Genomic DNA, 26455 nt, shown 5'->3' on the forward strand with positions numbered 1-26455 from the left:
TGTCCAGCCTGGCCTTGGAGCTTTTTCTGCACTGCCTCTGCCCTGGGGGTGCCTTTGTTCTCTGCGCGCACCTCAGTGTTCCCCCATGTCCCCCTGGTTCGGGTAGAAACCAATCTGGCTTCTCTTCTTCCAGGGTAGTAAAGTTGAAACCTAGATAATATTGTAGTGTTAAAAGTGTCTCCAAAAGTGGAGCAGATGGTTCAGGACGCATCATGTCCTGCAGCTGCTGAACTGACTCTGCTTGCTGTTTCGGTGTTTGCTGCAAAGCTGATTTCTCTTGATAACGCTGTGCTCCGTTTGCACATTGGGTCTGCTCAATCTGAGCTTGCAGCTGTTGCACGAGCTCTTCTATTTGTTGTTGCCACCCTAATAGGTCTTTTTTCGATGCATCATTGCAATTTATTGATTCATCTCCTGCCGGTTGTTGCCTGTCTGCTGAATGCATCGACATGCCTAGGGGGGAGCGAGACGTCCTGCAGCTTCCTCCAGTGAACAGTAGATGGAGGCTGGCAATCTGGGGCTCTGATTTCTGATGACGTATGAGGCTCTGCCTGGCTGGGGCTGGCACCGTCTCCTTCCGGAGATGAGTCATTTCTACATCTGCGTTTGGCAGAGTAACTTCGGGTTTGAGCTCCACTGAGGCGGACTCAGCCGCTCCGGAGCACCCCTGAGATTTTAAAAGTTCCAATACGGTGCTACACTGCCTTCATGTGAGCCCCTTCGCTGGCCGAACGTGCCCAACCCCAAAGAAAGCACCCAGATGGCTGATTGATGTGGCAGGAGGTGACTGCAGCACCTCTGTCTCGGGCCGAGCCATGGCTTCTAAGGCGGCGGCTACGACCCTAGATTCTGCCTTCATATCTCTTAAGGTATTCAACACAATTTTCCAGATCGAACTGAGCACTACCGCGTCTTTGCTCTTTCCCGTAATCGCCGTTTCCCACATCAGATCCCCTATAACTTTCCATTCTTCAACTGCAAAAAGCAGTGGGGTCACCGTAAGGCGACCGGTTTCTTTAGCCCATACAACGAGCCTTTCCAGGTCTTTTCCCTGACTGCTTCGCTTCTTTTAATGATAATACTCAGAACCAGTTTTTTTGCCGCTGCAAATTCAACCTCCATGCTGGCAGTGCACAGCGGGGGGAGGGTCACGACCCCTCACTTAGTCCTCCAACCCGGTTTCCCCCAGCTGCTTGAGACCACATCTCCCTGTGCACAGGCAGCCTACCCGGTACCGATCCGAGACCACGTCTATCCACGCACGGATCCGCTCCACCAGCCTTGGTCCGAGACCGCATCCCACCGTGCACGGACCTGCTGAAGCCCCCTGCCCGCAGGGTCCCAGTTCAGAGCGCCAGATATTGAGAAACCGCTCAGACTATTCAGCCTAGTCTTCACAGAAGTATGGCGAATGTCGTTTATTTCTGTCTTTAGCACACTTTTATAGGGTTTGACAGGGTCCGTGGGCTTAGCAAGTTACTATTGGCCAGTACACATAGGTTTACATTTTTTCTCTCATACACAAGGATATTGTTTTGCTTCATTCTCTCTGCTCCAGGAGAGTTTCAAGGATATTGGTCTTTAATATCGTCACTTATACCAAAGGCTGGTTTGTGCAGACAGGCTTTTACTAAAATATAAAATATTCTCTACATTTATACGCTGGACATATAAATCTGTTTCAATTTCCCTAGGGATCCCTAGCACTGAAAAGGCCTGTACTAAGTGTTGCTTGACATGTACAGATTTTTCTCCTGTATGAGCAGAGGGAACACTGCTCCTGAGTGTGTATCAATACTCACGTGTACATGCTTAAGGTGACCAAAACTGGATATATGTGTGATGTCTGTTCGCCACACCTCAGAGCTTCCAAGGCCGAGGGGATTAACCCTGACGCCTAATGATGGCACTGCCTGGAGCTGTCAATTGGGACAGGTGGCCACAATGGCTTTAGCCTGACCCCTTGTCAGCTGGAACTGATGGATCAGTCCTGTCACATTTTGATGGTACTGCTGGTGACTCAGCCTCCAGGAAGGCATCTGGGAGACGTGCTGTCATGGAGTTACTTTACCTTTAAGAAAGTTTAAGTTGCTGGGAACTGCCTGGAGTCTTTTCTCCTGACCAATTATCGGTCATTGCTGAGAATTGACAGCAGTTTAGGCCATTGAAAAGTGGGATCAACTTGTGAACCCTACCTTAAAGTGTAAAACCAGAGCTCTCTTGGCTCTCTTTGTTTCCTGGCTGGGAAGGGCGGCAGAGCTCCAGGCCTCCCGTTCCCTGCCCAGGCCATGAGGCCGGGCGGGGACTGGGCTGGGCCCAGCGCCCCCCGGCCGGGAGATGCGGGCCCTGCAGAAGGTTTTCCCCGGGCTCTGGCCGGGCCGGGCCGAGCCGAGCCGAGCCGATCTCTGGCTCGGCTGCAGGTTTTCTGCTGTAACTAAATTCACTAGAAACTGCTGAGTGAAGAAAGAGAGAGGCTCTGAACCTGCAGCGGGCTGGGCGCGGCGCCTACACTCTCCAGAGCAGCCATGAGGAACTTTCCATCGCAGACGGCTCCAGCTCCTGCACCGGCCGAGGCCACAGAACTACCTACAACAGCCTGGGCAAGATTTTAACTCTTTCATTACCCAGATGAGACTTGCGGATTAATCTTTTTATCCAGAGAGAGAAAATGAGAGTGATCAACATGAAAAGAGACTTTATAAACTACCAGTGACAGGAAAGAAAAGAAGCTTCAGAAAAGGTAGAGAATTAAGAAGATGCTTTAATTAAGCTGAAATATCTTTCTGTTAAAACTATGGAAATGGACAATAAGGTCTTGAAAACACTCCTTTAATTCATGACAGTAAATAGGGAGGAATAGAGTGTTCAAAGTGTAAATTTTGAGTAAAAAGTAGAGTAATTATGGTACAGTGAAGTGCTGGAAGATTTGAAGCCTTGAGAGGCAATGAGAAAACTGTTTTCTAGTGAAGCTCACAGAAACAGATAAAGAAGACGTTTTGCCTTTGAATAAGTTATCCTTAAAAATCCCATCCCTAGACCCATGGCCCATATACACTTGAGAGTGATGTGAAAAATGGGAGGAGTGGGCTCTAATAACAGCAGCTCTGGGCAGCTAACATTAGAGCAATGGAAAACTATAACAAAAATAGTTTTTCTTGTGAGAAACTCCATAAATTAACTGGAAGAAACTTCTGTTTCTCTATAAAGACTGGTGAAAAGACTGTAGCAAGAATTGGGACTGTTTTAACCATCAAAGTTCCAAAGGTTTTGTCTCTTTTGTCATGTGAACAAGGGAATAGTGGGTAGACAGGGGATGAAAAGGTTTTTCTGGAAGTTTATTCTGGTGTTCTTATTATTGTAGTTTGTCAATAAACTTTCTTTTTTTTTCCTTTTAAGTTTTATGCCTGTTTTGCTCTTGTTCTAATCCATATCTCACAGCAAGAAATAAGTAATTTTCTTAGTTATTGGTTTAAAACCACGACACGTGCCTTTTCGGCTGGGGCAGCTAGGGAATCAGCTTTCCGGTTCCCCTCAGCGATTTCACCTGTTAAATTGGTATGCGATCTTATGTGCATCACATAGAAAGAATGCTCTTGAGTTGAAACCAAATAAATCAGTTTTGAGAGCAATCTAAAGAGATGTTCATTCTTGATGTCCTTGAGAACTGCCTGCTCTGCTCTGCACACCACCCCTGCCAAGTAGGCTGAGTCAGTAACCAAATTAATCGGTTCTGAAAACTTCTCAAAGGCTCTCATGGCCGCAGCCAGTTAAGCTATCTGGGGTGATCCTTCTACAAACTCAACATCGGCTTCCCAATGCTGAGTCTGTGGATTTCTCCAAGTCATCACCAACTTGTGGGATGTCCCAGATGCATCAGTGAACACTGTGAGAGCTTTGAGTGGCCATTGGCTCCTTTTCTCACGAGGAATGAGGTGGAATTCCTCATGAAACAATTTGTGTGATGGTGCATGAACTGAAATTTGCCCACTATAGCTGTCCAGAGCTAACTGGAGGCTAGCATTACTCTGCAGCAGATGCTCAAACATCTCTTTGGTCAGTCTCTCAGGGGAGTTTTTGCCTTCTCCAGAGAGCCTGACCGGGAGGTGAATACACACAAAGTCACAACCTGCCAGTTCCCGCAGCTTTACCCTGGCCTTTTGAATCAGCTGAGCCATCAGCTCTTGTGGCTTGGTGATAGTTTTGGGTCGTTGATGGGAGAGGAAGACCCATTCTATTAATAAGAGTGCATCTCTCTGCCCCTCAGCCCATTGGAATATTAACCCATGTAGATGTGGCAATTTTCCAAGGACAATAAATTTGAAAGGCAGCTCAGGTTTGAAGAGATGTGCCTGTCTTTCTGTTAAGGCCTTTTGTGCCTTTTCAATTACAGTTTTTGCTTCTGGAGTCAGCTCCCTGAGAGACAGTAATTCTCTATCCCCTTTCAATAAATTGAGCAGGGGGCTCAGGTCTTCATTATTGAGACCTAGCCAGGGTCTGACCCAGTTTAGTGACCCGCATAGGGAATGGAGATCTGCTAGAGTTTTAGGATTACCAATAATTTCCAATTTTTGTGGAACAACAGTCCGTGCAGTAATTTCCAGGCCCAGGTATTTCCAAGGTGGCATCATTTGAACCTTGTCTTCCTGCAATTGGAATCCAGCAGAGGTTAAAACTTTAACCACCAGGCCAAGGGTGTCTTGCAGCATGTTCTTATTGGGACAGCATACTAAAATGTCATCCAAGTAATGCAAAATGATGGCATCTCTCTTTTCAGCACACACTGAGGACAGCAATGACCCCACATACCACTGGCACATGAAGGGGCTTGCTTTCATCCCCTGAGGTAGAACTGTCCAGTGGTACCATTTCATTGGGGCTTCCCTGTTAATTGTGGGAATGGAAAAAGCAAACCGTGGTGCATCCTCTGGGTGCAGGGGAATTTGGAAAAAACAGTCTTTAATATCTAGCACTGGTAGTAGCCAATTTTGTGGTAACATAGTTGGGGATGGCATACCTGGTTGGAGAGACCCCATGTCCTCTGTTTTTTTGTTTATTTCTCTCAAATCCTGAAGGAGGTGCCACTTATCTTTCCCTGGCTTTTTTATTACAAACACCGGGGAATTCCAAGGGCTGGTTGTTTCTACTATGTGTCCCTTGGCCAATTCTTCTTCTACCAGTTTTTCTAGCACCCCGAATTTCTGTTTGCTGAGAGGCCACTGGTTCACCCAAATTGGATTATTATCTAGCCAAGATAACTTTTGGACCGGACATTCTACAGTGGCTTCCATCAAAAATTATGGGGGGTTTCCAGAATTGTTAATTTCACTCCCCACTGGGACATGGTGTCTCTTCCCCACAGGGGGCACTTGTAGTCGGTTACAAAAGGTCAGACACTAGCTAACCTACCCTCCGGGCCTTCAATCTGAACAACCACTTTAGAAATCTTTGCTAGTTTCACCCCTCCGATACCCTGTATTTTGCCTGCCATGGGTTGCAGTTCCCAATGTGAAGGCCACACCTTTTCAGGTATGATAGTCACATCTGCCCCAGTATCAATTAACCCTTCTACATGGAGATGTTCTGATTTATGTGTCAGGTTACACCCCATAGTGGGTTTGTCTTCACCCACCACTTCTGCCCAGTAGACTCCTGGTTTTTTGTCATCTACTGGGACTTCTGTTGGAACAGGGATCACTTGGGCTATTATCTGCCCTTTGGCTACACAGAAGGGTGGTTGAGGACATCCTGCTAAGAGAGTGAGGTGTGTTAGGTCTCCCTTAATTGTCATGGGAGCCACTTCAATCTCTATTGGTGTGTGTGCTGTGTCTCCAATAACAAAATACCTACTATCCAGTCCAGCCAGGTCTTGTGAATTATCCTGCAAGTCTACTCCAACGACAGTCCAACGATCAGATCTGAAACAAAAAGCTTTAGCAGTTACAAGTCTGAATCGCTTTTGCGGTTGCCAGACCTTATTAGGCATGCGTTCCCCACAATTATGTTTCTGCAATCTCTCACCCCGCTCCCTTTCCTCCCCTTTTCCCATTAAAACAGAGTCTTTTTCCTGTTTCAGGTCTGTAATTTTTATGTCTCTGCGCCTGACAGAAAAGCGCTGAGAATTCAATATTTTTTGACTTGCTGCAGCTTCTTTCTGGTGTTTCCCTTGTTGCTGGGTTTGAGGACAGTTCCTTGCAAAATGTCCTGGCCTCTTGCACTGGAAACAGATGATGTGCTGCAGCTGTTCTAGTGACATCTGTGGCTTGTTCATTCCTGGTGTCACTGCTGCCACTGTCCTTGGGTTGCCTGGTTTCTTGTCGTGTACACTACAAATCTGCTTTCCGGGCACACGCTTCAATCATATCTGCTGTGGTGGGTTTAGGATTAATAGGTAGACTCATAATTACTCTACGACAAGCCTCGTTGGCATTCCTTTGGGCCATTTCTTTAAGCAGTTCCATCTGGGCCACTGGTTCTTTGACTTGTCTCTGTATCTGTAGCCTAAGACGATCTACAAACTGCAAGAAACTCTCAGATGGGAGCTGGTTAATATTAACATAACTGACTTGAATATCAACTGTTGGTAATTGGTTAAAAATGTTTTCAGCTACATCACAAACTTTATCTGCAATAAACTTCGTTAATACTCTCACTTGATCAGCAGGATTAATCCAATTTCCCTCCCCACATAAATGGGGGAGCTTCCATAAGCTTTCCCAAAGATCATATTCAGAGGGAGTTAGCAGATACCAAAATAAATCTTTAATATCTGCAGGAATTAAATCCTGTGATTTCAATGTAGTTCTTATTATTCCCCTCAAGACTTCGCTATCACGACCAAAATCATTCTTAATTTTACAAATATCCTTGATTACTTGGTAATTGAAAGGTTGATGTTGTAATTGCATTGCTCCTCTGCTGCTATTGTATATTACAGGAGCCGCTGTTAGCATAACTTCATCTTCCCCAGGGCTGGTATTCCCTGGGTTTCCCTGCCCGTACCCCCCCACGCCAGGCTCTGGGGGCCCTATTCCCTCCCCGGGCCTGTGGAGAGACCGAGCTCCTCCCCTGCAGGAGTCGGGAGAGGGCCTGCACCCCCCCATGCCGGGCCCCGGGGGCTCTGTTCCTCCACCGGGCCTGTGGAGAGACCCAGCCCCACCACTGCAGGAGCTGGGAGAGGGCGTGCCCTCCCACCCTGGGGGGAAGGGCCGGGACACCCCTCCCCCTGCCCCTCTACAAGAGCAAGGGGTATAACTCTCTCCCCACCCCTCCTCCCTGGGGGACAGGGGGCAGAGGGATAGGGAACAGGGTTACAGCCTCGGGGGGCAGGGTCATAGGGTGGGGCCAAGCAGGGCCGGGAGGTGGGGCAGGGTGGAGGAATGTCAGGGGGAACAAAGGGATTTTGATAAGGGTTAGGGGCGGGAACTGGTGGGTGGAAGGGATTATGGGTAGGTAAAAAGGGGATACACAGGGGAATTCACCATGTGGCCGGGAAACACGTAGCCAGTGCCATCTTGGCTCTCAGCCACGTGTGGATAGGAAGGTACATTTTCTTTAACACTGGGAAAAGAAGGGTATAGAGAGGGAGTCTTGATGGCTTATGAAGCAGGACTGGGTGGCTGAGAGAGACACACGGGACTAGAACATGTATTGTTTGTCCTGGGTATCTCTTCCAGTGTAAGACCAGAGGTTTTGGGAGAAAAGTTAGGGGAGTTAGGTGGAGACTGCAGTGCCTGTTTGTCTTTCGTTTTTATTTCTCTGTTAACCAATTCTTTTCGAATTAAAAGAAAAACCGGGAGGAATTTCAGAGCCGATTTGTCTCCTCCTTCTATTTTTAAGGTTAATAAATTTCCAGTTTCATCCCAGGCAGTTACTGAGTCTAATTGCAACAATTTGATCTGTTCACTTTGCTGAGTCAAATATGTTACAAACTGTTTTATCTTATATTTTGAAATTTTTACATTTGTGGTTTTTAAAAAATCCTGTATTTTTTGCGTATGACTCCTTTCTTGTGTGGAGAGCTGTGATCCCATTCTGGAGGTCACAGCAGCTCTGCACACAATCTGTCTATTTTCCTTACCGCAGAAAACAAACTGGCACCACAAGGATTACAATTAAACTCACACTGGTACAGGCAACTGGGAGAATTCCCTCTCCCCACCTCTCTGCCCACGGCTAGGGAAACCCTGCCGCTTTGCACATGGCCGAGCCCAGGAGAATTCCTTCTCCTCCCTTCTCTGCCCACAGCTGGGGGAACCCCGCCACTTTGCACGTGGCAGAACCTCGCACGACTGCCGCTCGGAAGGGGTTACACAGGAGCACAGTCCCCCGGGGTCTGTTTCGCTCTCCACCCCCCCGGCCCGGTGTCGGAGTCAAATCTTACCTTGTTCTGTCGTTTCTGGCGGTGGAAGGATACCCGTTGTCCTGGAGTCGGTCCCCTGGTGCTGGAGGATTTTCGACTCCCTTTTGGAATCTTTTTTTGTTGTATTTCAAACGGCATCCAAAAGTCTCCAAAGAACGGCTGGCCCGGGCTCAAAAAAAAGCCTCTGAACGTGGGCTTTTTCAGCCCCTCAGACAGGCGCCACTCTGTTGCAATCCTCTCCCAGGGGGACCCCTCTGTCTTACCCCCCGTGGTGAGAGCCCCGCTCTTCACGGGACACGGGCTCAAAGTATCTAGACACAGGAGGCCCAAACTTGCACGGAATAATCCCAGGTTTATTGTCTGTCGTCTATCCGGGGCAAGAAAGAGACTGAAATGCCTTGGGTCTTATCTCTTATACTAGGGGGAGGGGGTGATTGGGGGACACAGGGAAGTTAACAGCCAATGGGAATGGGGGAAGGGAAAAAGGTTCTCAGGTAGGAACTAACATTACACAAACCGGAGGTGAGTTTTACCCTTGGGAGATACCAAGATTTTTAGGTGCACTACAACACCATCGTTTCATTGGGACTTCCCGGTTAACCGTGGGGATTGAAAAAGCAAACCGTGGTGCATCTGCTGGGTGTAGTGGAATTTTTAAAAAACAGTCCTTAATGTCCAGAACTGCCAATTGCCAATTTTTTGGGAGCATTGTAGGAGAGGGCATCCCTGGTTGGAGAGACCCCATGTCCTCTGTTTTTTTGTTTATTTCTCTCAAATCCTGAAGGAGGTGCCACTTATCTTTCCCTGGCTTTTTTATTACAAACACCGGGGAATTCCAAGGGCTGGTTGTTTCTACTATGTAGCCTTTGACTAGTTGTTCCTCCACCAGCTCGTCTAGCGCCCTGAGCTTCTGTTTACAGCAGGGCCACTGATTTACCCAGACAGGATTATTATCCAGACACATTAAGTTTTGGGTAGGACGCTCTACAGTGGCCCCCTCTAAAAATCCTTGGGGGTCTCAGGAATGGTTAGTTTGACTCCCCACTGGGACATGGTGTCTCTCCCCCACGGGGGCATTTGTAATCAGTGACAAACGGACAGACACTAGCCAATCTTCCATCCCGGCCTTCAATCTGAACAATGCTTTTAGAGATTTTTGCCAATTTCATCCCTCCAACACGCTGTATTTTGCCCGCCACGGGTTGCAATTCCCAATGTGAAGGCCACACCCTTTCGGGTATGATAGTCACATCTGCCGCAGTGTCAATCAACTCTTCTACATGGAGATGTTCTGATCCATGTGTCAGGTTGCATTCCATAATGGGTTTGTCCTCGCCAACTACTTCGGCCCAGTAAACTCCTGGTGCTTTATCATCTACTGGGACTTCTCTTGGTATAGGGATCACTTGGGCTATTTTTTTCCCCTTGATCAAATAGAATGGTGGCTGAGGACATCTTGCTAGAAGAGTGAGATGTGTTAGTTCTCCCTTAATTGTCATGAGGGCTATTTCAGTTTCTAGGGCTGTGTGTGCTGTGTCTCCAATAACAAAATATCTACTATCCAGTCCAGCCAGGTCTTGTGAATTTTCCTGCAGGTCCACTCCAATGACTGTCTAATGGTCAGATCTGAAACAAAAAGCTTTAGCAGTTACGAGTCTGAATCGCTTTTGCAGTTGCTAGATCTTCTTAGGCATGCGTTCCCCACAATTATGTTTCTGCAGTCCTCCACCCCGCTCCCCTTTTTCACCCCTTTTTATTAAAATAGAGTCTTTTTCCTGTTTCAGGTCTGTCATTTTTGTGTCTTGACGCTTGACAGAAGAGCGCTTTGTTGGTTTTTGGTTTTTTTATTGGTTACAGGTTCTTTCTGGTGTTTCCTTTGTTGCTGGTTTTGAGAAAAATTCTTTGCGAAATGTCCCAGTTGCTTGCACTGGAAGCAGATGATGTGCTGTAGCTGTTCTGGTGACATCTGTGGCTTGTTTATTTTTGGTGTTGCAGCTGCTACAGTCCTTGGGTTTATTGGTCCTGGTTTCTTGTCGTGTGCACTGTACAGATCTGCCTTCTTGGTGCAGGCCTGGATCATGTCTGCTATGGTGGGTGGAGGATGGATGGACAGATTTAAAATCACTTTGTGTCAGGCCTCGTTGGCATTTCTTTGAGCCATTTCTTTAATCAGTTCTGCTTGTGCTACTGATCCTTCTACCTGCACTTGGATATGACCTCTAAGCCGGTCGACGAACTGCAAAAACCTTTCTGATGGAAACTGTTTAATATTAACATAACTGACTTGGGTTTCAAATGTTGGTAATTTATTGTAAGTTTTTTCTGCTAAATCACAGATTTTATCTAAAATAGGTTTTGTTAGAACCTGAGCCTGGTCTTCAGGCTTGGCCCACCTCCCCTCCCCACAAAGGTGCGCAAAAGTAATTTCATTATTTTCTGCATCTCTTGCATCCTGCATGCTTTGCTTGAGTTCATCTAGGAGGTCTTTTAATGACCTTTTCCATGAGCTTTCCCAAAAATCAAACTCAGTGGGGGTTAGGAGGCACCTGAAGAAGTCTTGGAGGTCAGCAGGAACAAACTCCTGAGATTTTAAAGTAGCTTTAATCATTCTTTTTAGTATTTCGCTATTTTTGCCAAATTCACATTGTATTTTGAATATCTCTCGGATATCATGGTAAGAGAAAGGCTGATATTGTCTATTAGCTCTTTTTTTGCCAGTATATATTACAGGTGCAGCTGTAGGCATATCCTTATCTTCCCCAGAGCCTGTATCTCAGGGGGTTTCCCTGTCTAGTCCCACCCTCACCTGGCCCTGAAGGCCCTGCTTCCCCCCCTGATCGGTGAAGTGGCCTATCCCCACACCCCCACAGGGGCTGGGCAGGGACACATCTCCTCCCCCTGGGGGGCAGGGCCAGGACACCCCTTCCCCTGCCCCCCCACGGGAGCAGAGGGTAGAGCCATTCCTCTCACTCCCCCCCTCCCCATGGGGACAGGGGGCGGGGGCATGGGAAGCAGCGTTGCAACATTTGGAGGTAGGGTTGCAAGGTAATGTCATGCCTGAGCAGGGTATGGTAGGAGGAAGGGAAATGTGTGAGGGAGGGGAGGGGTTATGGGAGGAGTAGGGGAACTGGGCGGAAACAGGTGGGTGGAAAGGGTCATGGGAAGGAGGTAGATACAAGGGACATTTCTCCACATAGCTATCTGGCACATGGCTAGCTCCATCTTGGATCCCAGCTACGTGGAGATAAGAGGTTTTAATAGTTGGGATATAGGGGTGCAGGGGAAGGTCTCTATCAGAGATTTTGGACTGGATGAGACACATGGAATCAGGAATGGCATTATTACAGTGCATTTCCTGAGTTTCTGTATCTGTTCCATGTATCTTTTTCAGCTCAGGGGCGGAGGGTTTAGGGGAAGAAGTAGGGGAAACTGATAGAAACTGCAGTGGCTGTTTTTTTATGTCTTTTTCTCTGTTAATTCTTTCCAAATTATAAGAATGACTGGGAGATACTTTGAAGCAGTTTTATCTCTGTTTTCTACTTTAAGTGTTAAAAAATTGACAATTTGATCCCATGCAGAGATAGAATTTACTTCTGACAAATCAAGCTGTGGAATGTTATGAGATAGCCATGAGTTGAAATGTTTTATTTTTTTCTAGAAACTTTAACATTTATAGTATTTAAAAATTCTTGCAGTTTGGATTCTAAATTTGGTTGGGGTATAGACAGTTTGGATCCCATTTCTGCTATTAACAGTGTGTTAGCACAAACTCGGTTTAGGTTTTTTAAGCTGTTGTAGAAATCATAACCAATGAAACAGCCAGGGCTATGGAATTAATGTCAGTCAGCAATGCCAAGCCAGAGCTGCAATATATCAGAATAGGCTGGCTTTGGACTATTTATTGGCTGAAGAAGGGGGTGTTTGTGGGAAGTTTAATACATCAGATTGTTGTTTACAAATTGATGACAATGGAGATGCCGTTCTAGATATTGCCAAGAATATCAGAAAAAATAGCCTCTGTGCCTGTCCAAAAATGGAAATCAATGATGACCACTAACTGGTGGGATAACGTATTAGGGATAGAATGGTGGAAGAAGCTATGTTTCTTCCTCCTGTGTGCTACAGATGGTTTAATATTTCTTCCTTGTTTAATCCCGTTTAATTTGGCTAATCACCAGCGTAGTTCAAGGCATGCAAGTAGTAACAATGCCTACAGACCCAAAATTGGCTACATCTGGAACGGCACAAAAGATCATGGTATTAAGAAAACAAAATTATGTGGAAGACTCTTTGGAAAAAGCCAAATTGATTTGTGCAAAAAAATGAATGAGTACTAGAAGCTAGAAAACAAGAATTATTGTTCAAGTCAAATGATTTTATAAAATAGAAAAGGGGGGAAATTGTTATAAATATATATTGTGATATTGGCTTTTTACAAGTATTAAAATGAATATTATATGTATAATGTTAGAATAGCTTTTGCTATGTCTTTTCCCTTTTCTCCTGCTATTAGCTAGGATTTAGGCATAGGTCAAGAAGAATTTTGGATGTTAGGGTTAGGTCCAGCCTGGACAAGTGAGATAACCTCCAGTGAACAGATGAATGGGGCCCAGGCTACTCAACCTCACTATCAACACTCACTGCCTGTAGAAGAAAGAACCCAAACCCAAATAAAAAGATGATAAAAGAGAAATTAAACCCAAATGCGTATGCTCTAAAAAGGCAGACCCGAGGAGTGGCCATGCAGAACAGTTCCTGGAGAAGTTTGAATATGCATGAATTCATGTGGCAGGTATGGTATATAAAGGGTGTCCCCAAGACACCAGGTGTGCTCTTGGCAGAGAGCCAAGCACCCGGCCGTTTTAACCCTTTGCTTTATTATCTTTTTCTCCTATTGTCTTTTTGTTTATATTAAACCTTTTAAAATTTATCATGTGAATGAACCTCGTTTTTCACAGGGGTGACAGGGAGGGAGTGACAGTGGTTGGGTAGGAACATATCAGCCTTCTGAGGGTCCCAATGATGGTTCGTTGCTCCCCTCCATCTGTTCTTCTAGGTGGTGAGGGTTCCCTACCGCCCGCCACCAAAAAGTATACAATCCCATGGATTAATGTATGTTTGGGCCAGGTGGGAAAACCCATGTGTCTCCCCTGGGGATGGCAAGTTTGACACTGTCCCTTGCAACACTGTGGACCTGTTGCATCATGTTGCAGTGCTCTGGTGCAGGGTCTGGGGACCCCTTGCAGGGGGGGCCTTTGATCGGCCATGACACCCCCTTCTGCTGTCCTTCACATGGATGCGGCTTTTCCCAGGGTGAAGGGGCCCCTGCAGCTGGGCTCCTCTGCACAGTGGAGGATGGGTGTTTGTTGCCGCTGAACATGAATAGATCACAGACACAGGTCGAGGTGTGGTGAAAAGAAGAGAGAGTTTATTTTTCCTCCCAGGATTTATAGGCTTCTGACCACGGCCAGGGATTGGATGGTCAGGATAGCACTTTCTCACTGCACTGGCCATGAGACATGCCCATCACAAGACATGTAACAGAAACATTGTACACATATCTATGTTTACAGTTACTGTCCTGGGAAAGTCCTTAGAAAACTATGTTAGCAAGCTCAGAAGCTGAGTTTTCAGGGTGACAGGTGTTCACTGCCTCTGACCAAATGCTTTTTACCACACACCCAAAACCTCTCCTCCCCTCCACCCTTTGGTGTGAGGGTCTGTTCGAGCCTGGCATCAGATAGTGTCAGGGCTGTGGTCTCCACCCCAAAGGTGCTAAGCTTGGTCCAGGGCCTTAGTCAGGGTGTGATGGTTTTCTCTGAAGCTTTCGTACAGTTTTGCTATAATAGGCAAAAGTCCATGGAGATGTTTAAGCCGTAAATTATAACATTTCAGTCTCTGACTCCAAGTAACTTCATATCCTTCTTAGATTTTGGGACTCAGAACTGCACACAGCTCTCAAAGTGAGGCTGCACCAACACTGAATACCGTGGGATAATCACCTCTTTTAACCGGCTGGTTACGTTGTGTATAACGCACCCCAGGATGCCATTTTCCCTCATGGCTGCCAGGGCTCACTGCTGACTCATACTGAGCCTGCTGTCAACCACCACTTCCAGATCCAACGGTATAAAGTTGATGAACTGCATGAAATTTAACAAGGGCAAGTGCCAGATTCTACATCTGGGACAGGACAACCCTGGTTGTGTGCATAGAGTAGGGAAGGAGAGGCTGGAGAGCAGTGCTGCAGAAAGGGACCTGGGGATCCTGATCGATGGCAAGTTGAATATGAGCCAGTAGTGCCCTGGTAGCCAGGAGGGACATCCGTGTTCTGGGGAGCATTAGGTACAGCATTGCCAGCTGGGCAAAAGAGTGGATGCTCTGCTCTGCACTGGTGCAGCCTCACCTTGAGTCCTGGAGGCAGTTCTGAGCACCACAATATAAGAAAGATATAAAGCTATTAGAGACCATCCCAAGGAGGGCAACAAGGGTGGTGAAGGGCCTTGAGGGGAAGCCATATGAGGAGTGACTGAAGGAATTTGATCTGTTCAGTCTGGAGGAGACTGAGGAGAGACCTCATTGCTGTCTACAACTTCCTCATGAAGGGAAGTGGTGGGTCAGGTACGGATCTCTTTAGTCTTATGAGCAGTTGTTGGGGGTTAGGTGTCCTTCCTTTAGTTCTGGCTCACCTGTGAAATTTTTACCCATTAGTTGCAGGAAAAACCTGACTGCTGGTACTTAGTGGGTATTTGAGAAACACAAAGACTTCGGCTGGGCCCAGGGAGGAAGTGGGGCAGGAAAAAGGGAGGGCGGGGGCAGTTTTGCTGGTTTCTTCGGCTTCACAGAAGGACTCTTTGCTGGGAGCTGTTGCTGCGAAGAGAAGGGAATTCACCATCACCCAGACAGAGCTGCTGCTTCTTCTTCCCTCTTCATTGGTGGGCCTCGCACCCCCTGTCCTGCCGGGATGTGAGGCAGTGCCAGCCACCGCTGTGGAGCTGCTGATACACCTCAGCCACTGGCCCAGGATCTCTGCTCATTCCTGCCATTCCAGCTAAGTGTACCTCAGAGCCCTGCAAGAGCACCGGGACTGACTGCCCGAGGGGGTTTATGAAGCAAAGCCTCTCCTCCATCCCTTCCCGTCTCAGCCGAGAATGCTGTCATGGGGTCCCTGGTTCTGTTTTGTTGTTAATGCTGTAGTTATTGTTGTTTGTTTGCCTTGTTACACATACTAGTAAAGAACTGTTATTCCTATCCCCAGATCTCTGCCTGGGAGCCCCTTGATTTCGAAATTATAATAATTCGGAGGGAAGGGGTTTACATTTTCATTCCAAGGGAGGCTCCTGCCCTCCCTAGCAGACACCTGTCTTCCAAAACCGAGACACCAGTGACACGTCTCGAGGAAACAGCACAAAGCTGAGTCAGGGGAGGTTTAGTTTAGATATCAGGAAAAGATTCTTCCCCCAGAGGGTGGTTGGGCACTTGAACAGGCTCTCCAGGGAAGTGGTCACAGCACCAAGCCTGAAAGAGTTCACGAAGCATTTGGACAATACTCTTAGACACATGGTGTGACTCTTGGGGATGGTGCTGTGCAGGGCTGGGAGTTGGATTCAGTGATCCTTGAGGGTCCCTTCCAAGTCAGCATATTCTATGATTCTATGGTACTATGATTCTTTGATCCCTTTCTGCAGGGCTACTCTCAAGACACTCCTCTTCTAATTTATAATTTATAATTTAAATGGTGCCCAGTGTTACTCCATCCCAGATGCAGAATCCAACATTTGGTCTTGTTAAATGTCATGCCATTGCTGACTGCCCAATCCTCCAATCTATCTAGATCCATCTGCAAGGCCTCTCATCCTTCCAAAGATTCAACAGCATCTCCCAGTTTGGTATTATCAACAAACTTGCTAATGGTGCATTCAGCTCCTGCATTCAGGTCATTGATAGAATTGGCACTAGAATTGAGCCTTGAGGAATACCACCAGTGGACATTCCAAAAAAACTACATCCATTGGCTTCCCTTCATCCACTAGGTGGGTGTGAAAAATGAGGTTCACTCACCCGATAAATTTTAAAAGGTTTAATATAAACAAAAAGACAATAGGAGAAAAAGATAATAAAGCAAAGAGTTAAAATGGCCAGGTGCTTGGCTCTCTGCCAAGAGCACACCTGGTGTCTTGGGGACACCCGTTATATACCATTCTGCTGTAGGGGTTTAATGCATATTCAAATTTTTCCAAGAACTATTTTGCATGGTCACTCCTCGGGTCTGCCTTTTTAGAGCATACGCATTTGGTTTTAATTTCTCTTTTATCATCTTTTTATTTGGGCTTGGGTTCTTTCTTCTACAGGCAGTGAGTGTTGATAGTGAAGTTGAGTAGCCTGGGCTCCATTCATCTGTTCACTGGAGGTTATCTCACTTGTCCAGGCAGGACCTAACCCTAACGTCCAAAATTCTTCTTGACCTATGCCTAATTCCTAGCTAATAGCAGGAGAAAAGGGAAAAGACATAGCAAAAACTATTCTAACATTATACATATAACATTCATCTTAATACTTGCAAAAAGCCAATATCACAATATGCATTTATAACAGTGGGGGTCCATATCACTGGTTAAACGGGACTTTCCCTTTGTGAACCCGTGCTGACTGTGCCTGATGACTGCATTGTCCTTTAAATTCCTTTCAGTAGTACCCAGTGTCTTCCCTCACACCCTTCTTGAAAACTGGAATGACATTGGCCATCTTCCAGTCAGCAGGGAACTCCCCAGACTCCCACGATCTTGGGTAGATGATCAAGATGGGTCCTGCCATAACTTCTGCTAGCTTCTTCAGTACTCCAGGATCCATCCCAGCAGGGCCCATGTATTTATGAACATTCAACTGATATAATTGTTCCCTTACAATTTCAGCATCCACAAATGGAAAGCTACAGATATTGTTATCATGGGTTTGTCTATTTCTTCCAAAGTCTCTCCTCATTACTGGAGGGATCAAGGAAAACACTACCTGTGCCCCTGAATCTTTTAGAACTCTTTCCAGGGCCCTGAAATCTCTTTTGATTGACCTTGGACTTGCTGCAACATGAAAGAGCCAGACTGAGTAATAGTCTGAAAGCTATGCTCAGTCCTTCAGTTGTCTGGTGACATCCCTGATTCACACCCCAGGGAGGCAGCAAACTTCCCTGAGAGGAGTATTCATTCTGCAAATCAGTGTTTCTGTTCTACTCAGGAGGGAGTCACTGATGACAGTAACTTGCCACTGTTTTTTCTCAGCACTGCTCTTAATGCAGGTCTTGTGAGTTTGTTGACCTGACCTTGGTGAGAGTGCTTGCATAGGTTACTCCTATCTCATTATGCACTTTGTTTACCATACCCAGGTTTTCATACCCATCTTGCAAAAGTAGCTGAAAGGATAAGGAGGGGTCCCTCTTAGAGCTCCATGCAGTAACTTGCTTCCACCCTTCCCTATCCCTTGTAATGCTTCCTTCCTCCTGGTACAGAACAGATTCTAGACCTAACTCCATAGTCACCACGCTGAATTGACTTCTGTGTACCAGAGATAGCAGATCACAGTTTGGCTAATCTCCTTGGACTCCTTAGTCTGTCCACCTCCTCCTGAAGCTGGGCCATCAGGCAGAGCAGTTAACCTACCTGGCCACACCTCCCACAGGCATTTACTATCACCCTTTATCTCCAAGAATATACTTGCACACACCCCATAATCTGAAGCTTGTGTGGTCAAATGCTTTGACAGGAGCTCTGTCTGTATGACTGCATTGGCTGAATTTATACTGAGTGCTAGAAGCTTAGGAGAAACAGAGGACATGACTTTTTGCCAGGTGGTCACCATGCTGCTGTATGCCTGCCTGCTGAGTACTGCAAAGGCATGTAGGAACCCAGATTAAGGATTCAGAGGAAGGAACTCCCTGTCCAGGCCTCTTATAGAGTTGTCTGAGGAGACCCTCAGCCCCAATGCCATGATGTGAAACCCATGAGGATGTGTCAGTGTTGGAACATGTTTTCAACTGAGGGGTGTTGCTGCCTTGGGGTATGGGATACATGATAGGAGGCAGAGTATTTTGGGATTTGTGATAGAGTGGCATATAAGAAACAAAGGGAAACAGCTAAGGAAGTTAAGGCTGCTGGAGGCTGATGGGAGTTTTTCTCCTGGCCAATAACTGGCCGTTTCTGAGAATTGACAGTAGTTTTGACCATTGAAAAGTGAGATCAACCTGTGAACACCACCCTTTAAAACCTAAGCCTGGGATTTTTTCTCTCTCTTTGGTTTCCAGCTTTGAAAGGTAGCAGAACTCCAGCTGGCTCCCATCCCCTGCCCAGGCCATGCAGCCTGGGCAGGGGCTGGAGTGGGCCTGCCACGGTCCCCAGGCAGGAGATGGGGCCTGCGGGGCTTCCCCTGGCCCCAGGCTGGGGCCAGGCTCTGCTGCAGCCTCCTGGGAAGCCTCCAGGGTGGCTGAAGTTTTCCCTGAGTGGGGGGGGGGGGGCTCTGAGCGCCACTGAGCTGAAACCTGGCACCATGGGCACCTGTGGCTTGAGCAAGATTTTAACCCTTTTACCACCCAGATGAGACTTGCAGATTTAATCCTTTTTCCAGGAAGAGAGCAAGAGGGAGTGATCAACAGGTAAAGAGATAACATAAACTATCAAAGACAATGAAGAAAGGAATTAAACTTCAGATGGGGAGAGAAATAAAGAGATGCCTTAATAAGATGAAATATTGTTTTGTTAAAGCTATGGAGATGGACAATAATATTCTGAAAAAAAGTCCTTTAATTCATGAAAGAGTATTTTGGGGGGAAGGGAGTATTTCAAAGTGTGGATCTGAGCAAAAGTAATTCATTGATAAAGCCGAGTAAATAGTGAAGTAGTTGTGATCCTATGAGATGCTGGAACAAAAAAGGGGAAGTGAAAGTTGTTGAAGATTTGTGGCCCTTAAGAGACAAAGAGAAAACTTCTGTTTCCAGAGATGATCACAGAGACAGATGAAGAGAACTTTTGCCTTTGAATAACTCATCCTTAAAATGACACCCCTTTGAATCATGATCCACGAGCACACCTCAGAGTGGTGTGAAATGGGAAGAAAGGACTGATATCAGAGTTTTCCGGGCAGCTGGCATCAGAAAAATAGAAAGCCATGAGAAAACGGTTTCCTTGTGAAAAACTCCATAAATTGACAAAAGAGAACTTCTTTTTATCTACAAAGACTGATGAAGAGACTTTAGCAAAGTTGTGACTGTTTTAACCACCAGGTTTTTGTCTCTATGTTGTCAATTAAACAAGGGAATGGTTGGGTGGTGGGGAAAAAAGGTTTCTGGAAGTTTTATTCTGGTTTCTTTTTCTCATAGTTTTTTTAATAAACTTTCTTTATTCCTTCTAAGTTTTAAGCCTGTTTTACCCTTCTCCTAATCCATATCTCACAGCAAGAAATGATTAAGTTTTCTAGTGATTTTTTAGCTAATGCTTTAAAACCACAACAGGATTGCACAAGACTCAGGATACTTAGGGAAGGCCAGGAAAGGGAGGAATCTAGGTGATTTGGGAAGGAATGAGTGTGGGAAAATGGAGGGGCAGGGAGATTAAAAATACAGAGTGGCTACAATGGAAGAGAAACCACCTCTATGGTTTATTATGCTATATGTATCTGGTATCTTCCTTATCACCTTATCATGCATGTGTGTGTGTGTCTGTGCAATTTAAGTCTCTTTTAGTTGATCTCAAATAGCTTTAAAAAATAATCACAAATCCTTATATCAGCCAAGTGAGCAGCTATTATTAATTATAAAAACTCGAAACAAATATAGACCTTAGTTATTTGTCTAAAGTCACTGCTTCATAAGAGAACAGAAATAGAAAACCACAACCCCTAAGTTCTGTCTGTGTGAAGGCCTGTGAACTATAGTCCCTCACAGCATAGTCTGACAAGAAACCTCTTTATTATACAGGACTACACAAACATTTCCTAGTCAAAGTTCAACCTAAGTTTTTGCCATGGTTACTGCAGTCCCTTTCAGCTTCTCTCAGAATCACCCCATCAGTTATGAAATATTTTCCATGTGTTCAATAAAAAAGGTAAATTCAAACCTTGGTCAGAGCCATAAACAAGTTGTTTAACTTAATAAATGTTAACCCAAAGCAAATATATGTTTATTTTCTAGAATTAACAAAGTTTTTAACAATATTTGCCTGTATAGTTCATAACATTTTCACTTACGAACTCTTCATTTGGAAAGGGTGAATGTTGATTCAAAGCAGCAATAATTGCCTACTAACCTTTGCCAGGTCCACCAAAGTGTTGGCTTGATCATTCAGTTTCCTTTGTTCCATTTTTACACTTCTTAATCTAAAAAGTGGAATTTTAAGTCAGATTTTTGTCTGTGCCCATGTACACCTGTGTGGTCATCTTAGGACTTTTTAAAAGCATGTGTAAAGATTACAAGAGCAGATAACTGTATGGACAATGCCTCAAGTGTTTTGTATAAAGTCAATTGGTCATGTGTCTGGTACAATGAGAAACATGCATCTTCAACACTGCAAAAGAAAAACAGCAAGGAAATGTCATGTCCTTGAGACTACTGTTTGCCATGGGTAAAGATGCATTCAAAAGGGGATATAATTTATCCAGACTATATGAAAGCCATGTTCCTCAAAGACTCAGTGTTGTTATAAGTAGATATAGGAAGAAACAGAACAAATTATTTTTATCATTAATGTTGTTACCAATCATGAATCTTCCCATGCCTACATAACTAGATACAGGTATTAGCCCTGCTCTGTCAGAAATGGATTGAATTAGCAGGTGTTTTAACCTGATGGAAATACAGTGATAAGTGAGTTTCTCATTATATTTAAACAGATCTTCCATCTGACCAGCAGCCAAATAACCAACATACTTGCCAATACATTTCATTTTCTTACCACTCTGAACATTTGTGAATTTAAATATGCTTACATTTAAAACTTACATAAGACATATGTTTCCAATGCACTGTTTAAGTTGAACTGCTCTATAAAATATGAAAGAAGAATCAAGGGTACATTTTCTCTTTAATGCTTAGCTAACTGCGTTATTATTAATTAGCAATGCACATACTCTGAAAGATGTAATTGACCTTTCCTAGGTGTTCCCTGAATAAAATTCCATGTTTTTCAGATTAACTACTGCATAAGCGATTTTTAGATGTGATTAAAAAAAATAAGCAAATTATCTCTGAAGTATAAGTGGGTTATAATTTATTTATATATATATATATATATATATAGGCACAGATTGGAAAACATATCTCTAGGTAGTGGTAAGTCTTCAGCTGCAACAGCCAAATTAAAATTAAAATGGCAGATGTTAAATTTATTACAAGGAAATATGAAACATTTTTTATGTACTTCACTCATCACAGCAAAAGATTATGATTCTGGATTGTGTTTCCATGGCAGCAATCAGACCACTGAAGTTCAAAAATAAAGACTCTCTTTTTTTGCATGCAAACTGTAGTAAATTCTGCAAATTTAGGAATGAACAGCTCATACAACTTACTTCCGAGCTCTGTTTTCATTTTGTTGAAATAAAAGAAACAAAACAGAAGACACTGTAAAATACACTAAAACAACCAAATGAGCACAATAAGTGCACCTTCCCATTAACCATCCCCCGCAGATTTTTTCTTTTTGCAATATATAAAATGTCTTACAACTGATTTCACCTTCCCCTTATTGTGTGCATGAGAAAGAAAAAAAGGCTGACACCAGCTGAAGAGAAAAATCACAGGCAGTATTTTTAGACTTCTGAGAGATGTGATTGTGAGTTTGAGATTTATCATTATCTACTCTGTTTTTTTTTAATAAAATTTGCCTTGAAACTTCACACCTTTTATTCCTGTCTCCAGCCCAATGATTGGGAAGGTGAGGGAGGGGAAACAATAAAAATATTAGGAATCCAGAAAGACAGAAGAAAGACATTTGCTACCAAGAGGTTCCATGTTTCCTTGAGAAAAGTTCAAAGATGCAAGGAGAGAAAACAAATTGTACACAGTACTCTTCTGCAGCAGGAAGCAAGAAGAATGCTAGAACAATGTTTCTATCCATGGTCCATTCCTCAGCATACTGAGAAAATGATCTAATTTTCTTGCTTAAATACAACAAGTTTTGGAATAGGTAGCAAAGTGCTAAAGGACAAGAGAGAAATATATTATTAACATAGATACTCAAAGCTTGGCTGGCACAGCTAGGAAAATATCACTGGTGCCACCTCCACACACCTTCACCAAAACAGACCCCCAACTCAACTGAAGAGAACTGTGCCTGCACACTAATTAGCATGAGAAGCTAGATCTATAACTAAGAAATAGGGGCTTAAGTACTAATTAATGCAAAAGCTATGCAATCTGTAATCAATGAATGCTGATGCCTTTTTGTTAAAATGTATAAATAGTGTAAAGTTTTGATGATTGGGGAGCCAGCCTTTTGGGGTTACCACCTGGCTCCCTATTTTGTGCAAACTAGAATAAAAAAATAGAAATACCTTACCTCATTGTGTGAATAGGCACTGTGGACTGGGTAAGAAACCTGCACTTGGGACAACAATCCCACTCATACCAGTTAAATGCCAGAGCCAACAAGAGATGCCCAGAGCCTGAAGAGGGATTGCAGATCAGCAGGAGGGCACCTGAATGACAGCACTGAGGAATTCCAGCCACTAGACAGAAAGTCAGCTTCATTGGGGGCCCTACTGAAATGACTGCTAACACACACAGCATGGGGAATAAACAGGAGGAACTAGAGACGTGCACACACCTGCAGGGGTATGATCTTGCTGGCATCACAGAAACATGGTGGGTGACTTCTTACTGGAGCATTGGAATGGAAGGATAAAGGCTCTTTAGGAAGGACAGGCAGAGACAAGGAGCCCATGTTGCCGTCTATGTCAATGAACAGTGGGAGTGCATGGAGCACCTGGGGATGGATGAGTAGCTTATGGGTCTGGACTAAAGGGAAGACAGGGACAGGTGACATCATAATGGGGGGTCTGCTACAGGCCTCCTGACCAGGAAGATCAAGCTAATGAGGCTTCTATAAACAGGAGTGGTCTCACATTCACAACTCTGGTCCTCATGGGGGACTTCAACCACCCTGACATCTGTTGGTGAGACAACATAGCAGAGCATAAGCAATCCAGGAGGTTCCTGGAATGTGTTGATGACAACTTCCTTCTCCAAGAGAAGCCAATAAGGAAAGGTGCTATGCTGGGCCTTATTCTCACCAACAAGGAGGGGCTGGAAGGGAATGTGAAGCTCAAGGGCAGCCTTGTCTGTGGTGACCATGAAATGGTGGAGTTCAAGATCCTTAGGAGAGCAAAGACAATGTACAATAAGCTCACTGCCCTGGGCTTCAGGAGGGCAGAGTTGGGCCTCTTCAGGGGTCTGCTTGGTAGAGTGCCATGGGATAGAGACCTGAAGGAAAGAGAGGCCCAAGAGAGCTGATGATATTCAAGGATTGTTTCCTACAAGTTCAGGGACAATGCATCCCTACAAAGAAGTCAGGGAAGAATGCCAGGAGGCCTGAATGGATGAACAAGGAGTTCTGGGACAAACTTAAACACAAACAGATAGCCTACAGAGTGTTATGAATGCACTCAAGAGAGTGATATGATTCAATTAAAGAAAATTTTATTAATTATAGCAAGAAAGCAATAAGCAAAAAAATCAGCGCTGGGCGACAGGGGAGTTTCCGGTCCGCCAACTGCTGCGCTTCTAATTTCCGCGTTCTCCCTTTTAAGTGGTACGGCTTCCGGGTTACGTGTCCTTTCTCGGGTGTCTCTGCGCATGCGTCTCCAGTTGCTAGGGGGTCTTTTCTCTGCCTTCTGGTGGTCGCGGGATGAAGATCAAGAGTCTTCCTCAGTCCTATCCTTTTGACCTTTCTTCGCTGTTCCCTTTTAGGGCTTATCTTGGTAACTTTCTGGAATTCAAGAAAGCTCGTAAGGCCGTAAAAGATTATGCAGGCGTCAGCAGCAGCCTTCAACTACATCCTGATTTCACAAAGAACAGTTTTGCAAAGCATCATATCTATATGTTTAGGCGAACAAAAGGGTCTCTATTTATCACAATCCCCCCTTTTTATATTCCTTACTTTTGTTCGCTAAATCTTTGTAGTTCTTTTTTGCTTAACTCTAAATAATCTTCTGTCTCTTCTCCATTTAAGGCTTCATATTTAGCTCGTATTAACATAAGGTGAGCTGCTTCTAACTTACTTTTCATGATGCTAATGATTTTGTTGAGAATGCAAGGGCCGAAAGTAAGTCCTAAGATCAGTAAAATTAGCGGCCCTGCTATGGTGGATAAAAGAGTTGTTAACCAGGGAGAATAGTTAAACCAGGATTCATACCAATTTTGTTGCATTTCTTGTTCTCTCTTTCTCTTTTCCAGTCCTTCTCATAATTTGGCCATGGTCTCTCTTACTGCTCTACTTTTGTTTACATATACACAGCATTCTTCTCTAAGTGCAGCACATAGGCCCCCTTGCTGTAAAAATAATAAATTTAATCCTCTTCTATTTTGCAAGGCTACTTCAGCTAGCGAGTCTAGGGATTCTTTGAGGTCTTTTATAGATTTATCAATTCTTTTTAAATCTTCATCTACTGAAATTCTAAGTTCTCTGAGCCCCTGGTGTTGATTTGCTAAGGATGCTACACCTGTTCCTAATCCAGCCCCTCCTATGCCTAGCAATACGGCTACTGTTAGTGCCGTGAGGGGTTCTCGCTTTACTAAATGTCGCTCTGGGTTTTGGTATTGTGTATACGCATACTCTTCAGGATGGTAGATAATCCGGGGAACTATTATAACTTGTATGCAAAATTCGTGGGTTTCATTAAAGATTGCTATGGAAACACATGGGGTTACTCCTAAAGTGTTACAAACCCATTTAGTATTTGCTGCTGGAATCAGCTGCTGAGCCAGCTTGTGAGGGTCGTTAATCTGCATTTTTGTTTGACATAAATGATCCTTATTTAGGGGCACATTTCTCACACATGTTCCTTTCCCAGTGACTCGAGACAACGTTATTCCTGAGGTGTTTTCTCTTCCTTTTTTCTATAGGCAGGCAGCGGGATTAGTGCCGTTTACTCTTTTTGGTTCTGCTATGGAACTTAGGGCCTCATAAAAGGGTGGATTAATGTTATAGCATAACTAACATTCCCTAGTTAAATTTGGGTATGTGTTATTTAACACTCTAAAGGTAGCTTGCAAAATTTTCTAAAGAGCCTCGTTTCTATATTCTTGGGGTGTCCCCACTGTGGTTGATACTTGGGACTCGTTGCTAATTTCTGGTTTTTCTGAACAGTTATTTTGATTTTTTACTTTGGGGTCCACTGCTCCCCATACCACTGGATTTGGTCCAACAGATCCAGGATCATGGGGGGCCACCTCTTTCCTTATAAGAATGTGTCCTCCCCGATCCTTTCCCGGTTCCCATATCCTGAAACTCCAGGTTCGTCCGAATAACCACCTAGGGTCTTGGGGTTGTGTGACATTGATGTAGTGAAATTTACAAGTTCCAACATATGTTACTACCCCCGAGGGATTTGTCTAGGGTTTTATACATCCGTGTGGACCCCTTTCTACCTTTAGATACTTATCTGGGTTTTGTACTTTCCACCTCACGGAAATTGTCTCACAGCCCCAATATCTACAGTAAAATTCGCCAGGGTAATTACAATATCCTCTGCCTGGATTAGAAGCTGGGCACATATATAGCACACTATGCCCGGGCCGGCTATAACCAGAACTCCTCCACTCAATGAGAGAGTTCAGTGTAACTTGAAAGCTGGGGGCTTCAGAGGTGATCTGTGATTGGATAACGACCTGGTCTTCCCATCGGATTAAAGACCAATTGAAGGGTTCGTGAGTCTTGCTTGTGCAAATGTTAAATGTACTGATTAAGATTATAAATGTTACTGACTTCTTTAATGCGCATTGGCTTCCCCCGCTATAATAGAGGCTTTTCTTTTGTGAATTGCTAATTTGGATTCTCCGAAAATTACTTCGCTGGGTTGTCTCATTCCCACTCTTGTGGCATTTCCAGGACCATG

At 44.7% G+C, this 26455-nt stretch overlaps 1 protein-coding gene across 1 annotated transcript in view; it reads right to left on the minus strand.

The window, feature by feature from the left end:
* Positions 1–6323: 6323 nt before the first annotated feature.
* The window catches only part of LOC148183300 (uncharacterized), a 44616-nt gene continuing 24484 nt past the window's right edge, over positions 6324–26455 (minus strand). Inside the window, exons 4-5 of the mRNA XM_088061388.1 lie at positions 8381–8670; positions 6324–6515 (exon numbers count right to left, since the gene is read on the minus strand). Of these exons, the coding sequence (XP_087917514.1) occupies positions 6324–6515; positions 8381–8670 (482 nt within the window). The remainder of the gene's footprint in view (positions 6516–8380; positions 8671–26455) is intronic.

Source organism: Pseudopodoces humilis, chromosome 12 (assembly GCF_049639895.1).
Source record: "Pseudopodoces humilis isolate 2021_Gansu_Grassland_sample_001 chromosome 12, ASM4963989v1, whole genome shotgun sequence".
NCBI lineage: Eukaryota > Metazoa > Chordata > Aves > Passeriformes > Paridae > Pseudopodoces > Pseudopodoces humilis.